Consider the following 20,450-nt stretch of genomic DNA (forward strand, 5'->3'; position numbering starts at 1 on the left):
CCAGGGCTCCCACAGGAAGAGTCTGTTCCCAGGGCACTACATGCCAAGTAGCTCAACTGCCTTACGGTGAGGAAAAAAAATGCAGTGCGGTCAAGAAAGGACTGTGAATTTAGGCAAGGTTTGTCCGGTGTTTCTGTCACCACGAGGGTCTCATAAGGCTAAGTGAACCAAACTAGAAGAATTAAGGTTAATTGTCATAGCTTTAGTTTGTTTCATGTATTCTGGTCCGCAAAATTCAGAGGCTGTGAATTCTTGCAAATCCATATACTTCTTTCAAAAGTTTCAGTTTAACCGTCCCAGTGACACAATAATGTCGAACTGTATAACCACTTTACAAAAAGCAGCGGCATTAAATATCCAATACACTAGGTGTCCTAGAAACAATGTGCTTCTTTCTCACAATATTAAATCTTAAGTCTGTGTATTTTAATTTTTAAATAACTTGCAATGTCTTGTTTTGAGTAAAAAGGGCTTATTGATTTTGATTTACTTTATTCAGTAATAAATAAATAAATGCTACTGCTGTAAAGCTACCAGAACATTACATTCTTTCCTAGTGGGTCTTTTTTTTTTTTTTTTTAACTACATGAGTCATATTTGAAAGCAATTACCTTGGTGTTCACACAGACTGGTGTGCATGCTAATTCACCTTTTTAATCTACCAGCAGGACTACACTGCGTCCCCGCCGAGCATTAATAAAGAACTTTTGCCCTAATTTCTCGCTGGATGCTTAATTGTTTGTTTTGGTGTTGTGGGGGAAAAGCACCTGAACAAATCAAACCGTTATTAGCATGATGAAAGGAGGAAGTGGCCTACTGAGTCAGAGTGTGTGGGTGGCGGAGGGGGGAGACCAGGGACTCCAGGCGCGTATTTCATAATACTCGGCATGGTGACGCGCTGGGGACCCGCTGCTGCCGCTGCTGCTGTGCGGTGCCGCTCCTTCCTTCCATCTGGACTTGTGGCAGACACATGCGTCTTTTTTACGTTCATTTAATCTCAATCATTTAAAAAGGAGACTATGTCCGCTCAAGGACTGCTAAGCAGCGTCTTCTCATGCTCGCTGAGCCCCAAAACTATTTCCAAGCGGAGACTGAGGCAAACCCGGAGCTTGGACGCGGCGTTGATGCGGCATTATGGGACCGAAGCAGAGGAGACGTCGTATAAGGTCAGTGTCAGTGACCCGACGGCTTCGTGGTGCGGGCGGTTGTAGCTGTCAGGTTTTATTTGATCACACAGCATCCAGAAAGCCAGAGTTATGTCTGGACTTGCACTATTCAGACGTCGATGGCATTAAATGATGTTGAAGATGATGATGATTGTAATGTGACAATACGATCTTTTGGGGGGTCGCAAATGTCCCTAAAAAACTCGTCTCACAATGCGATTTAAATCTTCACGCGTACTACTTTTGATTGTTATATTTTCTCACTTTATTCATGAAGGACTGTTCACAAGAATTAAAGCTCGAGAGCCGACAGAACTTGAGCGCGAGGCTGAGTGCTGTACGTCATAGTGTCCAAACTCCGGAAGTAGCTGGAATTCCCAAAAGGATGATGCAGCCAAGTACAGGACAGTCAGGAGGGTCCTTTAATCTTAAACAGACACATTTCGAAACGTATTCTGACTACACATTTGGTGCATGTTGTTATTTCTATTAAATGGGAAATAAGAGGAAATCTCCCACTATTGCAACATAACCAGGTCTGTGACGAATAGGAAAAAAACAAAGCTGCTTTGTAGCTGCATCACTGGAAGCCAAAAATGATTCAACTCATTCCTATTCATGAAATGATGTCAGCAGAAGCGTTTGCTTGTGGTAACTTGTTGATGTCAAAGATGTGTGACTAGAGGCACACATTCGGTAAGTGTTAGACTAAAAAGAAAAAAAAAAAAAGCTTATGTCCTCACATCATAAAACAGATTTTAAGGTGGAGTTCTGGGAAAAAGTGTGGAAGAGACTGCAATGGGAGGTGATTTAATCATTTCCTGTGCAGTGAAGCATCCAGCCTAATAATGGTTCAAACATGGCAACAACAAAAATGTGATGAAAGTATCCAAAACTATCAAATTCGCACATTGTGAATGTGTGCACGGCCCTTTAGAACAGGGCAGGTACTCTTACATAACTCCTAATGAGTCTGAAAACGCAATTCTTCATGGTCACTCCACCTCAGTAAACAGTTTTCCCTTCAATCCAACTTCCATTCGAAGTGAAGCTTTTACTTGTCTCTTGTTCTTTAGATATGCAGAAAGCAAAGAAACTCTGGATTTATTGATGCATTTATTCATTAGTAGAGCCAGAGATGAAAGTCTGACATTTGCCACATCATGTAAAGCAGTGGTAGCAGTGCAGCAAATGCGAGGTTAAAAGCACTGACATTTCTGTTAAGAATCACCTTTCCACAGTTTAAAGGAAACAAATCACCTGAGTTATTACTGCATATTAGGACCTGGGCACATGGAGAAAGATTACTGCCCATGATTTTCACTGTGCCATATAATTAGCAGGAAGGAGAGGAAAAATATAACAAGACATCCAAAAATCCATTACAAAGTCCATTTGCTTCTTTTCTTGTGTTAGAGATTGATCTATTTTAGATCATAGAATTGTCATATTATAATTTGAGCCAATCTGCACTGCTGTGCTGAAGTTGGTCCTCATGGAAACACTGTTTGTTTAGTATAATGGAAATGTATTGCAGACATGACATTATAATAGGCTTGTAATGAATACCAGGTGTCTGGTCTCTCAAACAGTCATCAACAATAACCCAGGTCCTACAACCAGAGCTCTTAGAAATGTAAATCTGAATGAAGCTGATTAATATTGGAGACAGCTCTGTGTCACAGAGGGTATTTAATGTGATTTATAACTATGGGGAGTGCTTGTGTGCTGCCAACACCATAATGCTCAGAGAGCTGCACTGCAGCCTAGTTTTTGCCAAGCACTGTAAAGTTGGAAAACGTTAACTCCACTGTGGATAACAGCCTCAGACACACTGTGAAAATGTAGTTTTACATATTCTCATTAATCATTGATGATTTTAACATCACTAATACGAGATCTTCCAGGGCATTTGTGGACAGTACAGCTCTACCACAGTATTTCTAGAGCTCCAACATGCCACTGAGAAGAACTGAGCTCAGGTCTGAGGTGTGAGATCCTTCCTGGAGACTCACATGACCGTGCTGTCAGCTTAAACCAACAGTAAGTAAGTGCCTTGCTGCATGCAAACCTCACCAAGTCCATAATGAAAGTCACATTTTCTGGGTGTGCAAATATCCAACCAGCGGTTCATCCAGGGACAATAGTATCTAAGATACCGTCCAAACAACATTAGATGAAGTCAGGCTGACAATGTTTCTCCCTTTGCACCAAATACTGCTGCACCTCCACCCAATAATAGCCCCAGCTCTACAAGACTCTCCTTTTATGAGATGTACTATGTGTCTTGTAGCCCAGTCTTGTAAAAATAAAAAGTTACAGTATTTAGTCTCTTAAATGCCAAACAGTGTATATTTATTGCGCTTGGCGAAGAGTAAGTCACATAGATTACCATAGGCATACACCACATACCTGGTGCCACAGCTTGCTGAGTATATAATCAATGGAAATCAATCATTGCAATGTGTTTAGGTATAGTATATCCTAATTAAGGTCTGCTGTCTGAGATAGGGTATGCTCTGCTATATGTCTGTGCTGCATATGACTCAAATGGTCGTTAACTTTTAGTAGCATGATCCTGGCATAGAATCACATGCCTTCCCGTGTTTAAAAAGGAGTGTCAGAGCGGTATTTCTGATCTATGCTATAAATGACCTTGTATTTTCCATAGGTTGAACATCACTGTGTGAGAGGCATACTCACTCAGGGTGTCAGTCGGCTGAGATGGAAAGCAGAGACATCTGGTTTACATGAAGAAAGCCTCAAGTTTTATTTCTCGCAGTACAGCAGCATGACCTGATCCTTGGCTGCAGTCCCTCAGGCACATAGTTCTTCCCACGGGCGGCTGTCCACTTGCATTGCACGGAACTAAACCCGCTGTCTCGAAACTGTAGCCCCATAACATCCAGTTTGTGTCTGGAAAGAGCAAACAGTGGGTTAGATGTGAACACAGGTGGTACAACATTGCTTCATATCAGTTCAATCAAATCTCACTTTCAAGTACCTTTGTATGGTTACATAACTGGCATATATGATCTTTTAAGTCAAAGGGTATTCTCAGCCTAATAGCCAGATATCTGCACTCTATAAACAAATTCAGCTCACAGTCTCTCTATGAGAATATGGTATGGGGTTTGCACATTCAATTACTTTATCACCAGTCTATCCTATCTTCCCAAGTTTTCCTCAGGGTATCACAAACAACAATGCAACTTTCCATCAACTAAGATCAGTATGTTTCCTGTAGAACATTGTTTTAGGCCCCAAAAATGCAATGCACACACTGAATTGTGGGAGAGGAGACAGAAGATGGAGCAGTGAAAGTTGTATGAGGTTAGATCATTCTGGATTTCTTTTGGGTTGGAGAGGACAGTTACAGAAACAGACATCGAAGCTTCAAACAGGCTGTGAAGGCAATATTAACTACATGCACATTAAAGTTAATTTGAGCTATTTCCCTTCCAGCTTGCAATAGCTTTGGTCTGCATTCATCTCCTGTATCCATCTGCCTGCCATATTGCACTATAGAACTGATCGGGAAGATTTTTGGATGCTTTTGAATGTCATGACAGTACGCATGACCGCCCCACTGCAAGTCAATTACTGTTTAATGAGACCCTGTTGGATGCGTTCTCTGATCCATGTGAGTGCCTCGCATTGGTTACAGACATGTTTAGATTCACTTAAACTAATTCTGTATTTCATTTTGGGCTGTTATTAGACTAGCCTGTGGATATGAAGACCCTGTGAGACCCTGGAAAATACTGCCTTTCTGTTGAATCTTTTACGTAAAGAACTAACATAACATTATTAACTATAATTCAGTGTCTTTTTCTTTTTCCACATTCTGTTTTAATAATGTCCACATGAAATCTCGTCTGCGGAAGATGGTGATTTCGAAAGCCCCCCAGGCAGTGTGTGATGTAATCCTCATTTATTTGATATGATGCACAAGCCTTCAGAGAAATACCTTTGTAAGTCTCTCCAAACAGCCAGATCAGATATGCAACTATGAAATTACACTGCACTGGCCACTTGATCTGATACACTTGTACTGTCTGATGTGATCCAATACAACAGCTCTGCCATGAGTTCTACATTTATTAAGTTTTTAAATGTTCAGCATTTGTTGACACTGTCAGAAAGGTAATAATTTTACTTTATTATTGAGGTTGTAGTGGTTGGTGGTGTCGAACTGGAGTGTATTATACTGAAAGTTTCCAGTTCAATACCACTGCAAACTACAGTCTCAATAATAAACATATACCTCTCTGATAGTATCAATCAAAACTACACTTCTATCTTTGCAAAAGCAGAATTAATGGCAGAGTTGTTGTATTAGATTACAACAGACTGCACAAGTGTACCTAATGAAGTGGCCAGTGAGTGCATATCCCCATTCACTCACGCTTCCTTTAGAAAGTTGGTAAATTGTAGAATTTTACAAAGCCTTTAGAGGGAGCCATTCATCATTCTGCAGCAGTAATACAGGGACCAAAAGAGGACATTAATCACTGGGACAAAGATTAAGGGTTGACAGTACAGTGGGTAGTATCCGAAGACGTGTGCACTCATCTTGTATAAAGCAAAAATTCTTCAACTGTGCATTTTATAAAACGTGCACGGAAATCCTGTCACTGTTATTTATACCAGCACTGCAGTTTTGACATTGTACAAATAGCATGTTACTTCAACATCAGGTTTTGTTGTGTGCTAAAGCAGCGCTAGCTTTTGACCACATATTTCAAATGCCGTTTTAATCTCATTCCTTTTATGTCAGGCTGGAGGAGGCTGAATTCATGGTCCCCGCCCTCCTACATGGGTTAAGAGTGATTCAGGTGCCCACAGAATATCATGTTTCCTATGTTGATTTTTAATATTTGTTCCACGTCATTGATGAAATGTAGCTTTAAAGGGACATTTCAAATACAACTAAGCAAACCTGCAAGTTTAATATTGAAATATTTAATATACCGAACTGAAAAACCACATTGTGTCATAACACACATCTGAGTGTCCCGTGGCTCCTTGAACATGTCGGTGGAATAATTTGTCCATGCAATGACAGAAAAGAGTGCTGTGCTGTCTGAGTGTTTCGATGGAATGCCATTTGCATTCCTCTTAGCGCCGTGAAGGAGAGACGGCCTGAAGGACAAAGAGGTCGGAGGAAACTGAAAACTTCTCTCTGTGTTATAGTCACTTGAGTCTCACAAAAAAGGAATTGGCTTTGGTAAATGCAAGAGGAAATATTTTCACATAAAATCCATCAACGGCACTGAAAGTAGGTCTCCAGTTGAAGTTTCTAAAGGCAGATACTCAACCAAATATTTTCAGCTGAAGTGACTCGTCAAGATGTACTCACTAAAGCTTTCAGTTGAAACCCATGTCAGCCAAATTGTCACTGCAACAAGAGAAATTTAAGGAATAAGTGATTTCTAAATAATTGAACACAGAATCTGTTTTGACTGCATTTGAGAGGGACCCTCACATTGTAGCTGAAGAGGAAAACTGATATTATTCATCTAATTACATTTCAACAGAATGGGTATTTAAGCCCATTTGCAGGCTGTTGCAGCTGTTAGTCTGCTCACAGCATGATATAATATGATAATATGATATTAGGACCCAGGCAGCACCTGCTCCAGCTGCTGTTCACGTGCTCTTGATATTTATTGAAAATAATAAATGCTTGTCTTGTTCAGTAGGGCTGCACGGTGGCGCAGCAGGTAGTGCGCGTGCCTCACAGCAAGAAGGTTGCCGGTTCAATCCCCGGGTCAGGCGAGGCCTTTCCGTGTGAAGTTTGCATGTTCTTCCCGTGCATGCGTGGGTTCTCTCCGGGTACTCCGGCACAGACCAAAAACATGCTCATTAGGTTAATTGATGACTCTAAATTGTCCATAGGTGTGAGTGTGAGTGTGTCCTTGCATGTGGCCCTGCAATCGACTGGTTCAGGGTGTACCCTGCCTCTCGCCCATGTCTTGTTCATTTGCTGATCTGTAGCTACTCTATATTAAGATGATATAAACTCATTATTTGGCATACACTGTACAATAAAGTCAAAGTCAGCTTTATTGTCAATTTCCTCACATGTACCAGACATACAAAGGGATTGAAATTACATTTCCCACTATCCTACGGTGTGACAAGACATTTCTGAAGTACACTGAAGTAAACAGTAAAGTGCACAGACACAAAGAATAAAGGCAGATGTGTCCTAACAACTATAGTAAACAATAAACTCAAAATAAATACTAAAAAATAAACAATAGAGAATAGGAGTTCACAAGAGAATAGGAGTTCACACAAATAAATAAATAGATGGGACTTAAATGTGTTTATGTTTATGTTTTTAAATGTCCAAAACATTAAGCTATTAGTATATTAAAGTTTCTGAGACTTTGTTGAGGTTTTCATCATTGAGATTTAGTGTTTTTATTACTCACGATACTGTGCAGCCTAAAGAGCTCTTTAAGTGATTGAGGATTTCCAGATTATGATTTTTGTAAGAAGCTATCAATAAAATAATCATTTGATTTATGTAATTCACTACAACTGGAGATCCTTTTTTAGGCTACTGGTGTTCGGAAACATCAACAGGAGGGAGGCCTTGGACTTCCTTGTGCGGGGGGGAGCTGTCATTATAGTTCTGGTCTTCCTGTGTGAGATGCATATCAATTACTCGGGTAACACCTCCTGTTCCCAGCTGTGACATTAACAAACCAATTCACCCACATACCACAAACCAAGAAACAATATATTTTATCACTTAATGTTACTGGTTTCTAGTAATGCAGGTATATTTTAGAAGATTTTGAGACATGTCTCTGAGATTTCTACCAACACCCTAAAACAGGTGAGGATTAGCCTGTTCACAGAAATCTAATGTTAGCTAGCTACACATCATGCTCAACAGCTCAAATGCATTCAACATCTTAAATACGTCCACTTGTGTTTCTTGTTCAATTAAGGACAAATTCAACGATTAATTTGGAGCAATAAGTTATTGTTTGGTAAGTTGGTCCAATAGTTTGTTTATTTTTGCTTTTTGTTTGACTGCTGACATTTCGCGTTTTTCACTTGCCCCCCGTAGCAACACTCGCTAAGGCCCATGGGTATTGTAGTATTTAGAACGAGCCGGTCTTCCAACTGACCAAAAAATGTTTTGCAGTTCGAGAAGTGGAGCCTCGTCTTTAAAATGCGACACAATCAGTAACTGAACACTCTGACTGGAACCAGTCTTAATGCTTTACCAATACACCGTAACGTTACTACTTCCAGTCGAGAAATATATTTTTGTATGACTGAACCCTGTGTGTATGTGGCGTTAGCTAAATAACAGGTGAGAGGACTGACCCCTCCCAGTCCATCCATCAGTGTTAATGTTGTTTACAGAGACTGCGTCGCTCACCGTAAGTCAGCCGCTGAACTTGCTCCTCTCTCACTTCGTGAGCCTTTGTGCCAGCCTTCAGCTGCGGGCATGTGGACTGTATTTATGGGCGTTTCTTCTCCAGTCAGATGGCGTCGGTTTATTTGGCATTAAGTGGTGGTCTACAAGTTTGAGAGGGCGACTTCTCATCCGTGGCGACACTATTCTTTGTAATGGGGCACCCCCTCGCCGAGAGAAGCATCACCCGCCTTGTGAGTAGCTGCTGTTGTCTGTTGGATTTGTCGGCTTTGTAAAGGTTCACCAGTAACACGAGAAGTTCATAAAAGTGGAGGAAAAAATGACGAGTAAACAGAAAAGTGTTGACTTTACACAGGAAATGTAAGTTATGTTGGCCATACTTTGAAAAGTACTGAAACATCCAAGAAGGCGTGGAAGAAACAAACGACGTGCAAGTGTTAGTTTATCAGGAGAGTACTATCATCACCAAAATGAATCCAATTTAACTTATTATCAGTCCAGTGGTTAACAATAAAGGTTTACTAATTGTGTGTCATTACCTTTAACGCAAAGAGAAAAAGTAGATATGTGAGCTTGCATTTCAAACACTACGTGGAGCACATTTATGCGTTTACTTGAAGAATAACAGGATGTGAGTAACTGAATGGCTTTGTATGCTGGTGCACAGTTGCCCCAATGTTAGTTTGGTGTTGTTTACACTTATACATATGTTTGAAAAATATGACAAGGGTTAAATGTCTGCAGTTTTTAAGCAACTAATGCAGAATTTGCACTATACTAATGGACAGTGTGTCGGGGCTCTTGTGGAAAACTCTTCCCTCAATGCTCCATATAATGGCTTCCTGAGGAATATCCATCACCTCACTGGATAGAGTTCAAGTGTGGCTGATTGGTGTAATCTGAGTTTCCAATCTTGCTATTTTGAATGAACTACCTTGCACATTTCCTCTCTTTGTATTCCAGGGAGCGCTAACAAAAGCTCTGCATGTCAGCAAGGCTTTGAATTAAAGGAAGGGAAAGTGCACCTTCACTGAAACAGCAGAGGGCTGAGATAAATTGAATCTGTTGATACATTTCAATGGGTGTGCTTGCTTTGTTGCCAACTTTGTTGTAACAGGATAGAAATAGATGAATAAATACAGAAAGTAACAATTGTTAAGTCTAATCTGTGTACTAAATACACTGAAAGTAGTTCAAAAGTTAAGAAGAAGAGCATTATAAAGGCTTTAAACACTGTGCAGGATTCTTTCTGTAATGTCAGATGGCTCATGATGTTGGGGCGAGGCAGCCGGGACAAATCTGAAAGTGTCTTGTTAAGATTATAAAGCACTGGCTTCAAGAGTGACCGCTGAAATCATGAGGTCGGCATCATAAGAAACAGTAACTCCATCCAACTTCCACAAAGACGGCTTCTGTAACAACGGGGAGCAGCTGTTTGGGTCTGACTTTCCACAGTGATAAATTGAAAAGCAATGATCAAAGGTTATGTTTGAAAAAGCCATCCCACAAAATGATGATTCAAGATTATTATATAAAAGTTGATTTTTTGTCTCTTATCCGCCATCTGAAAATGACAATAATAAGAAACAAGTGAGTTTCAATGCTGCACCCAAGTGATTGTGCACTCGATGCACTCAGACCTATGATTATGGAGGGCTATTGCATCAAAATGCTGCACACAGTACTTTGAATTCCAAAGTAATTAGCTTTGATTTGACGTCACTTCACTGACAAAGAGAAGCTGTGGGAACCCAGCTGATTCTTGCATCGGATGGGGAGAAGGGTCCCACTCCATGCAATCATGTAAGAGGAATGTCTGAACAAAATGGTTAGTTTTGTGTGTTCTGATCATCTCTAGTCATGCTTAAATGATACTGAGGCAAAAAAAAAAGTAAATACTGAGACAAGATAAATAAAAGGATAATGGAATACAGACCTGTATTTGGTCTCTGCTAGTGTTTTATTTTAATCTTTGCAAGCTGCAAAGCAGAGTGATGGACACCTCAGCGTAGTTTGGTCAGCTAACATACAATCAACTGCAATAAGTAACAGATATGAAATATGATGAAACAGCAATGAACCCACAGGAAAATTCTGCCACAATATGCAAAATGTCTACAATCATATAATCACATAAGTAGAACAGAACAAGAATCCCTGTCAGGATCCTGTGGGAGAGATGTCTCTATTTTTCCACTGATTTGATTGGTCAGTGGTTGGGCTGTTAACAGGTTTTTTATCTAACCCTCTGATGTTAACCCACCGTTAGCTTTGTGATACAGGAAAACCCAAGTGAGGCCCAAACATAGCGGTTAACCCACTAATCTCGCTTTGTGGATCAGGCTCCAGGTGAGAAGACATTAGCCATGATTGCTGCTTAATTATAAAAATCATTTGTGAAGCAAAAACATTTCCTAGTTTCAGCGTCTAAATTCTGAGGTTTTCCTGCTTTCGTTTGTCTTGCAGTATGTGACAGTAAATTGACTATCTCTCGGTTTTTGGACAATTGGTTAGTCAAATCAAGCTATCAGATAATGCCATCTTGAGCTCCAGGAAATTGGTATTTTCTGACAGTTGATATGCAGCATGGTTAATTAAGGAAATCCATTCATTTGTAATGAACATCATTGTTAGCTGAAGCCCTGCAGTTGATTTGAAATGCATTAAGGTCTGCCATCATTTACTGCCTGTTCAATTCATGAATTTATTTTCTTACTCACAATACATTGTCTGCCCTTTAAATCATGCCGTTAAGACATTATTTAAAAGCGAACAGCACTGACTGTGCAACCCTGAGATGCTTTTTAAAACCTAAATAAAAACAGAATGCAGTCATTTCCAATCAGACAGTTTTACAAAGTGTTCCTGAGTCCATGCAGTAACATCCTTTATACAGTCATGTGTTCACAAAGAGGTGAACCTCTCTCCATCCTTGCTTGTGAACGACTGAGCCTTTCCAGGATGCCCCTTTCTTATCCAATCATGATGCTATCACCTGTTAACAATGAGCCTGTTTACCTGTGGAATGTTCCAAACAGGTGTTTTTGGAGCTTTCCACAACTTGCTTCTGCTTCTGTAGCATGGTCCTAATTCTCCTTTAATGGGAGTGAGCCACTTTAGTTTAAGCCTTATCCTGATAATGAGTTCCTAAGCCTCTTTGGAACATGGCTCATATGATTGCCTCGATTGTACTGGATCAAAGCACCGTAATCTCCAGCGTGGAGATGCTCAAAGGTTGAGGATTTCAGATCAGATTATTTGCCCTGTCATTAGTACAGTACTAAAACTTCAGAATGGCTCATGTCTAGCTATGTTTACTATTGAAGTATTATTATTAAGGATCACAGTGTTGTGTGATTTATATTGATTTGATATTTGAAGATGAGTGGAGTACTGAACTGAAATTATATGCAGCATCATGCTCTTTATTGAGTGCAGCTGGGACAGAATCACAATGAGGTATTGAACATATCACTGTAAAGTGCGTTTGCATTATTTATAAAGCATATTTTTACTACTTGTAAAATAGGATAATATACATAATCACTATTCACTGGAAGACAACTTGTCCAATTCAGCTTTTGGTTTGCAAACTACTTAAGACAAAGGTGTGTTTACAGTGTTACCTTTCAGTTTTTGTCATGGGAAACGGCAGATGATTAATGATACTGTTCCAGCCAGCAAGTGAAGCATGGGTGTCTGTCAGGCGTGCGGAGAGTCTGAACAGGGTGTGATTGGTCATGAACTGATGATGGCAATGATAGATGTATCAGACGTGTTGTGTGAATGTGTGTATGTGTGTGTCCTCAGGGTGACTTCACCTGGAACAGCGTGTCAGGACGTAGCGTTGGCCTGAAGCCCGTCCCCCTGCAAAGCCTCTCAGAGTTGGAGAGAGTTCGTCTCCAGGACGTGGCCTTGGGGCGACTGCTCCGGGATCATGACCTGGGCTGCCACATCACCATCCCTAAATGTATTAACACACACACACACACTCACACACACATGCTAATGGTCCTCTTCCTTATTGAACAAGTTGCTGTTCTGTCTCATACAAGAGCTTGTCACAGCATATCTTCTTAAACAGTCGGAAAGTTCCTTTTATTTTCTTCTTTTACATGTATATAATTATTTTCCTTTTTGTGCAGTGGTGTAGTGCTCATGATTGATTGCAATACACTCTGTGTCACAGGCCTCTACCTCTTTGTCTTGACACGTTGTGAGCAGTTTGCCAACTCTTTCGAATCGTGTTATCATTTAGGAAATGAGCCCAAGAACATCAAATGAAGCTGTTGAGAGCAGGAGCATACTGTATGCCTCTTTATTTAACTGTGACACCTTTGCCTCTTGTCAGATGGACACAAGCACAAGAAGTCACTCAGGCGGAAGCTGGATTCACTATCTAAGGAGAAGAGTAAAGACAAAGGTAATGTGTTAGATATACTCCATACTATAAGGGGAATGTACGTTCCCCCATTGTAAATTGTCTTTAGATAAAAAATTCTAACACACTGGGGATATTATTGTCAGTCTTTCCAAACCAGTGAAGATAAACAGTTGTTTGTTAGGACTGTACGAGAGCCACTGAGCCCTGTCAGACTTTTATTCCCCTCAAGTATCTAGTCAGTCTCCGACACGAGAAAAGATACTCCTAAAGCCAATCCTAAAGCTTTTAAACTCACTGAAGCAGACATTCTCAGCTGTTTATACCCGTGGAGCACTGAGCGATCAGAATCTACAGTACAGTAAAGAAGTCTCAGAGGGAGCTGTGGTCTTCGACTGCCGCGCCCGCTGCTACAATGTGGCAGGAAAGTGATGTTCTCTGTCAGACAGGCAGTCGAGGGAAATAACGAAAACAATCTTAAGTGGTGGCTCATTCATTACAGCCTATCCTGCGGCATGGCCCATCCCCTCTATCCTCTTTTCCCCCTTTTGTTTACAAAAGCACTTCAAAAAGTATGCGCTCCCTGACTGTGAATATTGAGTGTGCACTGCAGAGCGCTGTTCATGGCATTTCTCTTGTCATATTTATTCAGAGCAGCATTTCTTTAAAAGAATATAAAGAATGAATACAAACACAGTTTAGGCACTTTGTGCAGGAAATACAAGAATCACAGGTCGAAATATAGAATATTTTTACTTGGGGCCAGCAAGATGAACTGTGAGTCTCCTTATCTTGCCCTTTCCCCTCACACAGAGACTACGCCCCAGGCGTTTGGCGTACCGCTGTCACAGGTTATATCCAATGACCGCACACACAAGCTGCGGCACGATCCCCCACGGGAGGGGCACAGTGACCCCACTGAATTGATGCTATCCTTCCTTCACCTCACCGCCAGCTTCAAAAGGGCCAACAAGGAGCTCTCCAGCAGCAACTCATCCCTTAGCTCCACTTCTGAGACCCCTAATGGATCACCTCTGCCCAGCACACCAGATGCAGCCCCACGGACACGCAGGAGGGTAGGCTTTTCTGACCAGAAACCCGACACGCTGTTGTAGAACGACAGGAAATCTGTCTGATTACACTTGCACAGTAGATTTCTCTGGGAATTTGTGACCTTTTTTTTGGAAATTCACTCAGTGGGTGGAGGAGGCAGCCACATTTTATCACTCAAGGCGCTCACTGCATGGTTGTTACCCATCTGCTTGACAGGGCGGAGTATCTGTGGATTGCATCACTGACCTTGATGATAACCAGTCTCGGCTCTTGGAGGCCCTCCAGCTGTCTCTGCCAGTAGAGGCAGCTGGCAATAGGAAGAAGCGCCATGACAAAAAGCTCAGCCTCAACCCTATTTACAGACAGGTTCCCAGGGTAGTGGATCTCTGCTGCCAGCACCTGGAAAAACACGGTACGCATTACCAAAGTTGAAAAAAATCACACTGTATGACAATGGTGCAGGTAGTGTACAGTGTATGCTATAGACCAGTCCAGCATTTGTCTGTGGAAACTTTGGTCATAACCTTGTGAATTATACAATCTTAATGTGTGTGAGGCTGAATATTAGCTCTAACATTGGGACTTCATCTTTGCTCAGGCCTGCAGACGGTTGGAATTTTCCGCGTTGGGAGTTCTAAGAAGAGAGTGCGACAGGTACTTTACACACCTCTGCACTCATGAATTGTCTCAACCACGAGCAGCATTTTTGCTGTAATCACTGTCACAATATTTCATCCAGCTTCGCGAGGAGTTTGACCAGGGATGGGAGGTACAGCTGGACGAGGAGCACAGTGTCCATGATGTAGCTGCCTTGCTGAAGGAGTTCCTCAGAGACATGCCTGACCCACTGCTAACAAGAGAACTCTACACGGCCTTCATCAACACAATATGTGAGGAGCACACGCACGCATACACTCAAGCAAAAAATAAAAAGGCACTGTGCTTTGGTAACATTTTCAGCTGTGTCGTGTTTTTAATCGACGTCATTGTGGTGGCCTTTTTTCTACAGTGCTGGATTATTCAGACCAAGAGAGCGCCCTCCAGCTCCTGATATTTTTGCTTCCTCCCTGTAACAGCGACACATTGCAGCGCCTCCTCTGCTTGTTGTCCACAGTGGCTGCACATGCTGAAGACAGCCTGGACAATGAGGGACAGGAGGTAAAGAAACTGTACATGCTCTGATTTTATGGCAGCGTATCAAAAGGTGCAAGCGCCTGCTTTTTCATGGCCCGTGACAAGATGAAATTTATTACACACCAGGTAGCACATGATTGGGTGTTTATATTTTGGTCAAAGGTTTCTGTTGACCAGCTCTGGTGGCATTTTGTCATGTATCTTGACACTTGCTGATTCCACCAGCAAGTACAAAAATAGGTGTTAAGGAAACAAGCAACTATCTCATGATAATGCTGAATAATGTAAATAGATGGTTTACAAATTTAATGTGATTGTGATGAATTCCAGCAGCCATCAGAGGGCAGTACGACGGATGTTTGTTACATCTGCAGCCTCTAATTTGAAGAAAGTGCTGTGCCAAAGTGCTGCAAATTATGCACGATGATCCATTGTGGGTATCTTGATTAAATGATGCACAACCAACACAAACCACCCTTTAACGCTCGAACGCTTTGCTTCTGCATACATCAATACAGTTTGGTCATAATTTATGTCCCCAGTTGGTCTGTTGTAAACAACAAGAAGTGTAAGAAAATTGTGACAGAGTGGGACAGGGACACACATTTGCGCCCACAGACAACAGGGTTTTTGTCAGTCCTCTGTGATTGGAGCTCCTGGTTAAAAGATATGAGATTGATAATGTGATTAGCTGAACCCTTCTTTTTATAGCACACACTTTTTATGAACTCATTGTCCTTGTGAACGAGACCTTGCACTTTGCCCTCATCATTGTGTTTTTGCTATTAAACATGGGCTAAAAGTCCTTTTATTGTCATCACCATCTTATTAAAAGAATCTTACTTTTTGACCACAATCCAGATTAATTGTTTCCCACGGATATAAAAACCAGTTTCTTCCTGGCCTCAGTCCTAGAGTATACATAGTGTAACGGCGAGGTCTGTTTGGTCTCTTTGAACCATAGAAGGCAGAGCCAGCCTTATTGGTGGTGGCAGGGCTGTGTTAGGGGCACATTCCCAACATTATCTGGGTGCCACGGAGGGTCATTGTACAACAAAAGACGCCGACCCTTAATAGGATAATTACTCTTTGCATGTAAGAGTTTTCATTCCTGTGTGTGCGCACATGGACAGATGAAAAGAAAATCAAGTGTAATTTGGCTCCATTATTAACTTTCATACAAATTGTTTCAGTCTTGAAAACATTCCTTGTAACTGCAGGGGTCAAATCCGGGTTATCACAGAGGATCATTTTGGCTGTGATGTGCGAGGTTCACTTGCAAAGCTGCTGATCAAGATTATTTTTCTTTTAACTTGAAGGATTAATTGTTACAAATAAAAGAAGTTTTAATTAAAGAAATCTTCCATGTAGAAGGGCTGCTGGAGTGCTTACATTACTGTTGCTGAACCACCACCCTATTAAAATATGCAGTGAAAGAGACTGTGTATGTTCTAGACAATCCAAACAAATGAATTCTGTCTTCTGTTTCGTTCAGATCACAGGAAACAAGATGACGTCGCTCAATTTAGCCACCATCTTTGGACCCAACCTCTTACACAAGCAGAAGAACTCAGACAAAGAGTTTGCAGTCCAGAGTTTTGCCCGTGCAGAGGAGAGCACAGCCATCATCAGCGTGGTCCAAAGGATGATCAATACCTATGACACACTCTTTATGGTAAGCCAATCTCACTGCAGACCAAAAGGCATGCACAATTAAAGCCTGGGTGCAACCAAGCAACCCCAAAGTCTTAGTCAGGTCTTCCTTTGGCAAAACAAAATAAATAAATAATAATGTTTTGGGGATAAAGCTTAATAGAGTGGAGCCACCTAATAAAATGTAAACATTAATTTTGCAGGTTTTGACATTTTACAGTCTTATAAAACAAAGCAGTTTCACAGTAAAACAGAAATCCATGTAATTGTTTTTCCTCTCCTGAACTTTGTGAAATTCAGTTCAGTGAATGCTCGTTTTGGTGCGTGGCAAATGATAAGCCTCACTGCAGAGGCTAATAAGTGTCATTCGAGCCTCCCTTTTGTTTATAGACAATGATTGGGATTAAGGGCACGATCCTCATTTACATGATGTTTTCTGATTTTCCCCACAAACTTAAGTGCACATGCAGTTAATTGGAGTATCTGAAAATGATCTGTTAAGGAAGCCAGAGGGCAAAAAAAGCCTATCAGACGTTTGCTCTGCATCATTAGTTCTGCTTTTCTAAGCTGCTGTTAATTATTTTTGCCTTATAGCATACAGACAACATGCTGTCTCTGTTGTATACTGCATCGCAGACATGCTGGCAACATAAAAATGTCGGTGTAAAAGAGCAATTCACTGAATGTGGTAAAAAAAAGATCAGGCATTTGTATGCAGGAGGCGCGTGTACTTAATGTTATTTGGTTCAGTTCAAGTGTGATTAATTATTAAGGCCCAGTGAAATGAAGTCAACAAAAATTTTACAGGTGTTGTCTCTTTTCATGTTTTCATTCGTCCAGGTTCCTGCTGACCTGCAGAATGAGGTGCTAATGAGTTTACGAGAAACCGATCCGGATGTTGTGGATTACTTACTGCGGAGGAAGGCTTCTCAACACTCGTGAGTTTCCGCCTTTTGTCTCGTGTGTGTGTGCGTGCGTGCGTGCGTGCGTGCGTGCGTGCGTGCGTGCGTGCGTGCGTGCGTGCGTGCGTGCGTGCGCGTGCTGTCCCTCTTCCAAGCCTTCAAATGGTCAACATCATGCACTTCTGTTTGTTGTGTCTGCAGAGAATCAGACATTCTTAGAGCACAAGAGTCCTTCGCTCTGACGGAGAGATGCTTATCCAATGACTCCATCAAAGCATCGAGTGGAGAGGTGTCTCCCTATGACAACAACTCCCCTGTCCTGTCAGATCGACTGTGTGAATACCCAGAGGACTGCAGTCCGCTCTCAGGCAGGATCCCCAGACTTTCTATGCAGTGCAAACTCAGTGGCCATTCTAAAGACGGATCTGGCAGCACCTCTCCTGCGCTTTCTACAGACAAAGGTGAACGAGATTCTTTGCAATGTATCTTTCAGTGTTATGAAGTATAATTTTTGAATTGCATTCATTTGCTTTCTTGCTGAGATTTAGATGAGAAGTTTGATGCCACTCTTACATCTGTAGGGTAAATATGTAACCAGGCGGTAAGTTTAATTAGTTAGCATAAACACTGGAAATAAGGGGAAACAGTTGGCCTGGCTCTGTAGCAATGTAACCAAAATGTTTCTAATGCATGTGTAATTATGTGCATGCTTTTCTAATTGTAGCTTTTGGATAGAACCAGAACAGCTGTGTCCATCTGTTTCCAGTCTTAAAGCTAAGATAAGCTAAGCTAACCAGCTGCTGGCTGTAACTTCATATTTACCATATAGATGTAAGTGTCATCTTCTCGTCTAACTTTTGGCAGAAACTCAAACTTTTCAAAGATAATTGAGCTTTTGAATCAGTCAATAACAGTCATAAAGACAAAAAAAAGGAACTTTTGAAAATGCAGTGATTCCTGTACTTGGTATAATGTAATTTGAAGAAGGTTAAAAGACTTTTACTATACTACTGCTATTTTGTTAGCTTCTAAAAACAACAGGTCCCAGTGCAGCAGTGGCTGATACTTTATCTTTGTTAAACTGACAAGGTTCCCAATTTTTACTCATATTACAGTAGTAGACAGTCATTTATTTTGGATTATGGTCAAAACAGACCTCAGTGTCATGATTTAGCTTTTTAGATGAAACAGATGAAAGCCAATGTTAGGCGAATAGAAGCATGACCAGAAATTGAGCGTGACTTATTTTATATTGACTTAATGATCAATTACACCAAAGCAAGCGACCCTCTTGGTGCTTTTCTCCCTGACAGAGGCCTCAGCTGATCATTTTTGGGACACCTGGCAGGAACTGCTCAGCAAGGACTTTACTGGCCGTCATATCACTGGTAATACAATCCTCTTCCTCTGTACATGTTGCTGCAGATGGTCTTGAGATATGTAATGAATGCTGGATGTTAATGAGCAGTTTCTCTCAGGCTCCCTTGGAGACATGTCAGAATGTGAGTCGTATGGATCATCAGAGGGGCTGAGCTGTCGCCAAGGTAACAACAAGCTGCCCATCAGACCAACCCAAACCTCATTGGGCATGCTGGAAGTCAGGCCACACCTCCCGGTGACTCGCAGCAGCAGTGGTCCTCATGACCAGAGGGGACAGACGCAACCGCAATCATCATTACATCAGGGGCTCAGTGGCCAATCAGAAGCCCTCAGCTCGGACGACTTAGCAGGAAGGACAGGACACCCTGCATGCCCGTTACTTAAGGTCAGGACGCATAGTTTGTCTCCCCGTCACTGCTCTGGACAGCTGAGGGAGACCCATATTTCTCGCTCCACACCCTCCCTTTTCACATATCAGCCTGACCCTCAAACCCCACAGCCGTCCCAGCAGAGCCCGGCCCCGCAGAACGTAAATACTGCCGACGCCTCTGAGTCTGGACACGCGAGGGGCCCTGGTGCTCCGGACTGGCAGAGGGAGAGGTGGCATATATGGCAGATACTGTCAAAAGAGAACACAGATGCTTTGCCTGAAACCTTGGTGTGATGCATCCTTTGACCATGATGAAATATACTGCAAACTCTAAGTGAAAGTGGTCCGTCTCCCGTCAAAACATCAGCTGTTGAAACGCTGCTCTGCTCATTGTGAGACTGATGGAACTTTACACCACAACTCCTTCTTAAATGTGTTGTTATTTTGTTTTTAACTGTATATATATAATATGTTATATTGGTTTTGCTGCATATGTAAACATGCTATTAATAAATTGTTTTATGTAATTTTGTACATTATTTTTTGGCGTTTAGTTTATATAAAGTTGTATTTAGACTTGAATGTCGTAACTTGAATGATAATAATGCTTAATTTGAAGCCATGAATGTGTTTTAATGCTGAATGTAAGAAAAGAAACTCTGTTTCTGTTTTAATGTTGCTTTAAACTTATATGCTGAAGCTGCCTTAACACTGACTTTTGTTACAGGCTCCAATTAGAATGCACTTCCTTGTGGAAATAGATTGCATCCAAATTAACATCCATGTTTTTTTGTTTTGAATATGGATTATTATGCTAATGTTATGTGTAGCACTCTACTACTTTTTGTGTTTGAGATGCAGGAATAACGGTTAAGCGGCATCCTTTACAGGGATGTATATTATTTGCAAATTTACATCACTTTGTAATTTAATGAACAGCAATTATCCATGCTTTTTCTAGTTGCCTCTTAATAAACGGTGATTAGTTTCATGGAGAAAATGATAC

At 41.3% G+C, this 20,450-nt stretch overlaps 1 protein-coding gene across 1 annotated transcript; it reads left to right on the forward strand.

The window, feature by feature from the left end:
• Positions 1-875: 875 nt before the first annotated feature.
• Positions 876-20,450, forward strand: LOC139340141 (rho GTPase-activating protein 6-like). The gene is made up of 13 exons (XM_070975780.1): positions 876-1,166; positions 12,382-12,541; positions 12,923-12,994; positions 13,766-14,028; positions 14,222-14,417; positions 14,604-14,659; positions 14,745-14,895; positions 15,015-15,163; positions 16,635-16,814; positions 17,633-17,730; positions 17,896-18,155; positions 19,008-19,082; positions 19,173-20,450. Exons 1-13 carry the CDS (start codon positions 1,020-1,022, stop codon positions 19,736-19,738), a joined length of 2,373 nt encoding a protein of 790 aa, XP_070831881.1. The 5' UTR covers positions 876-1,019; the 3' UTR covers positions 19,739-20,450.

This window comes from Chaetodon trifascialis, chromosome 12 (assembly GCF_039877785.1).
Source record: "Chaetodon trifascialis isolate fChaTrf1 chromosome 12, fChaTrf1.hap1, whole genome shotgun sequence".
Classification (NCBI taxonomy): Eukaryota; Metazoa; Chordata; class Actinopteri; order Chaetodontiformes; family Chaetodontidae; genus Chaetodon; species Chaetodon trifascialis.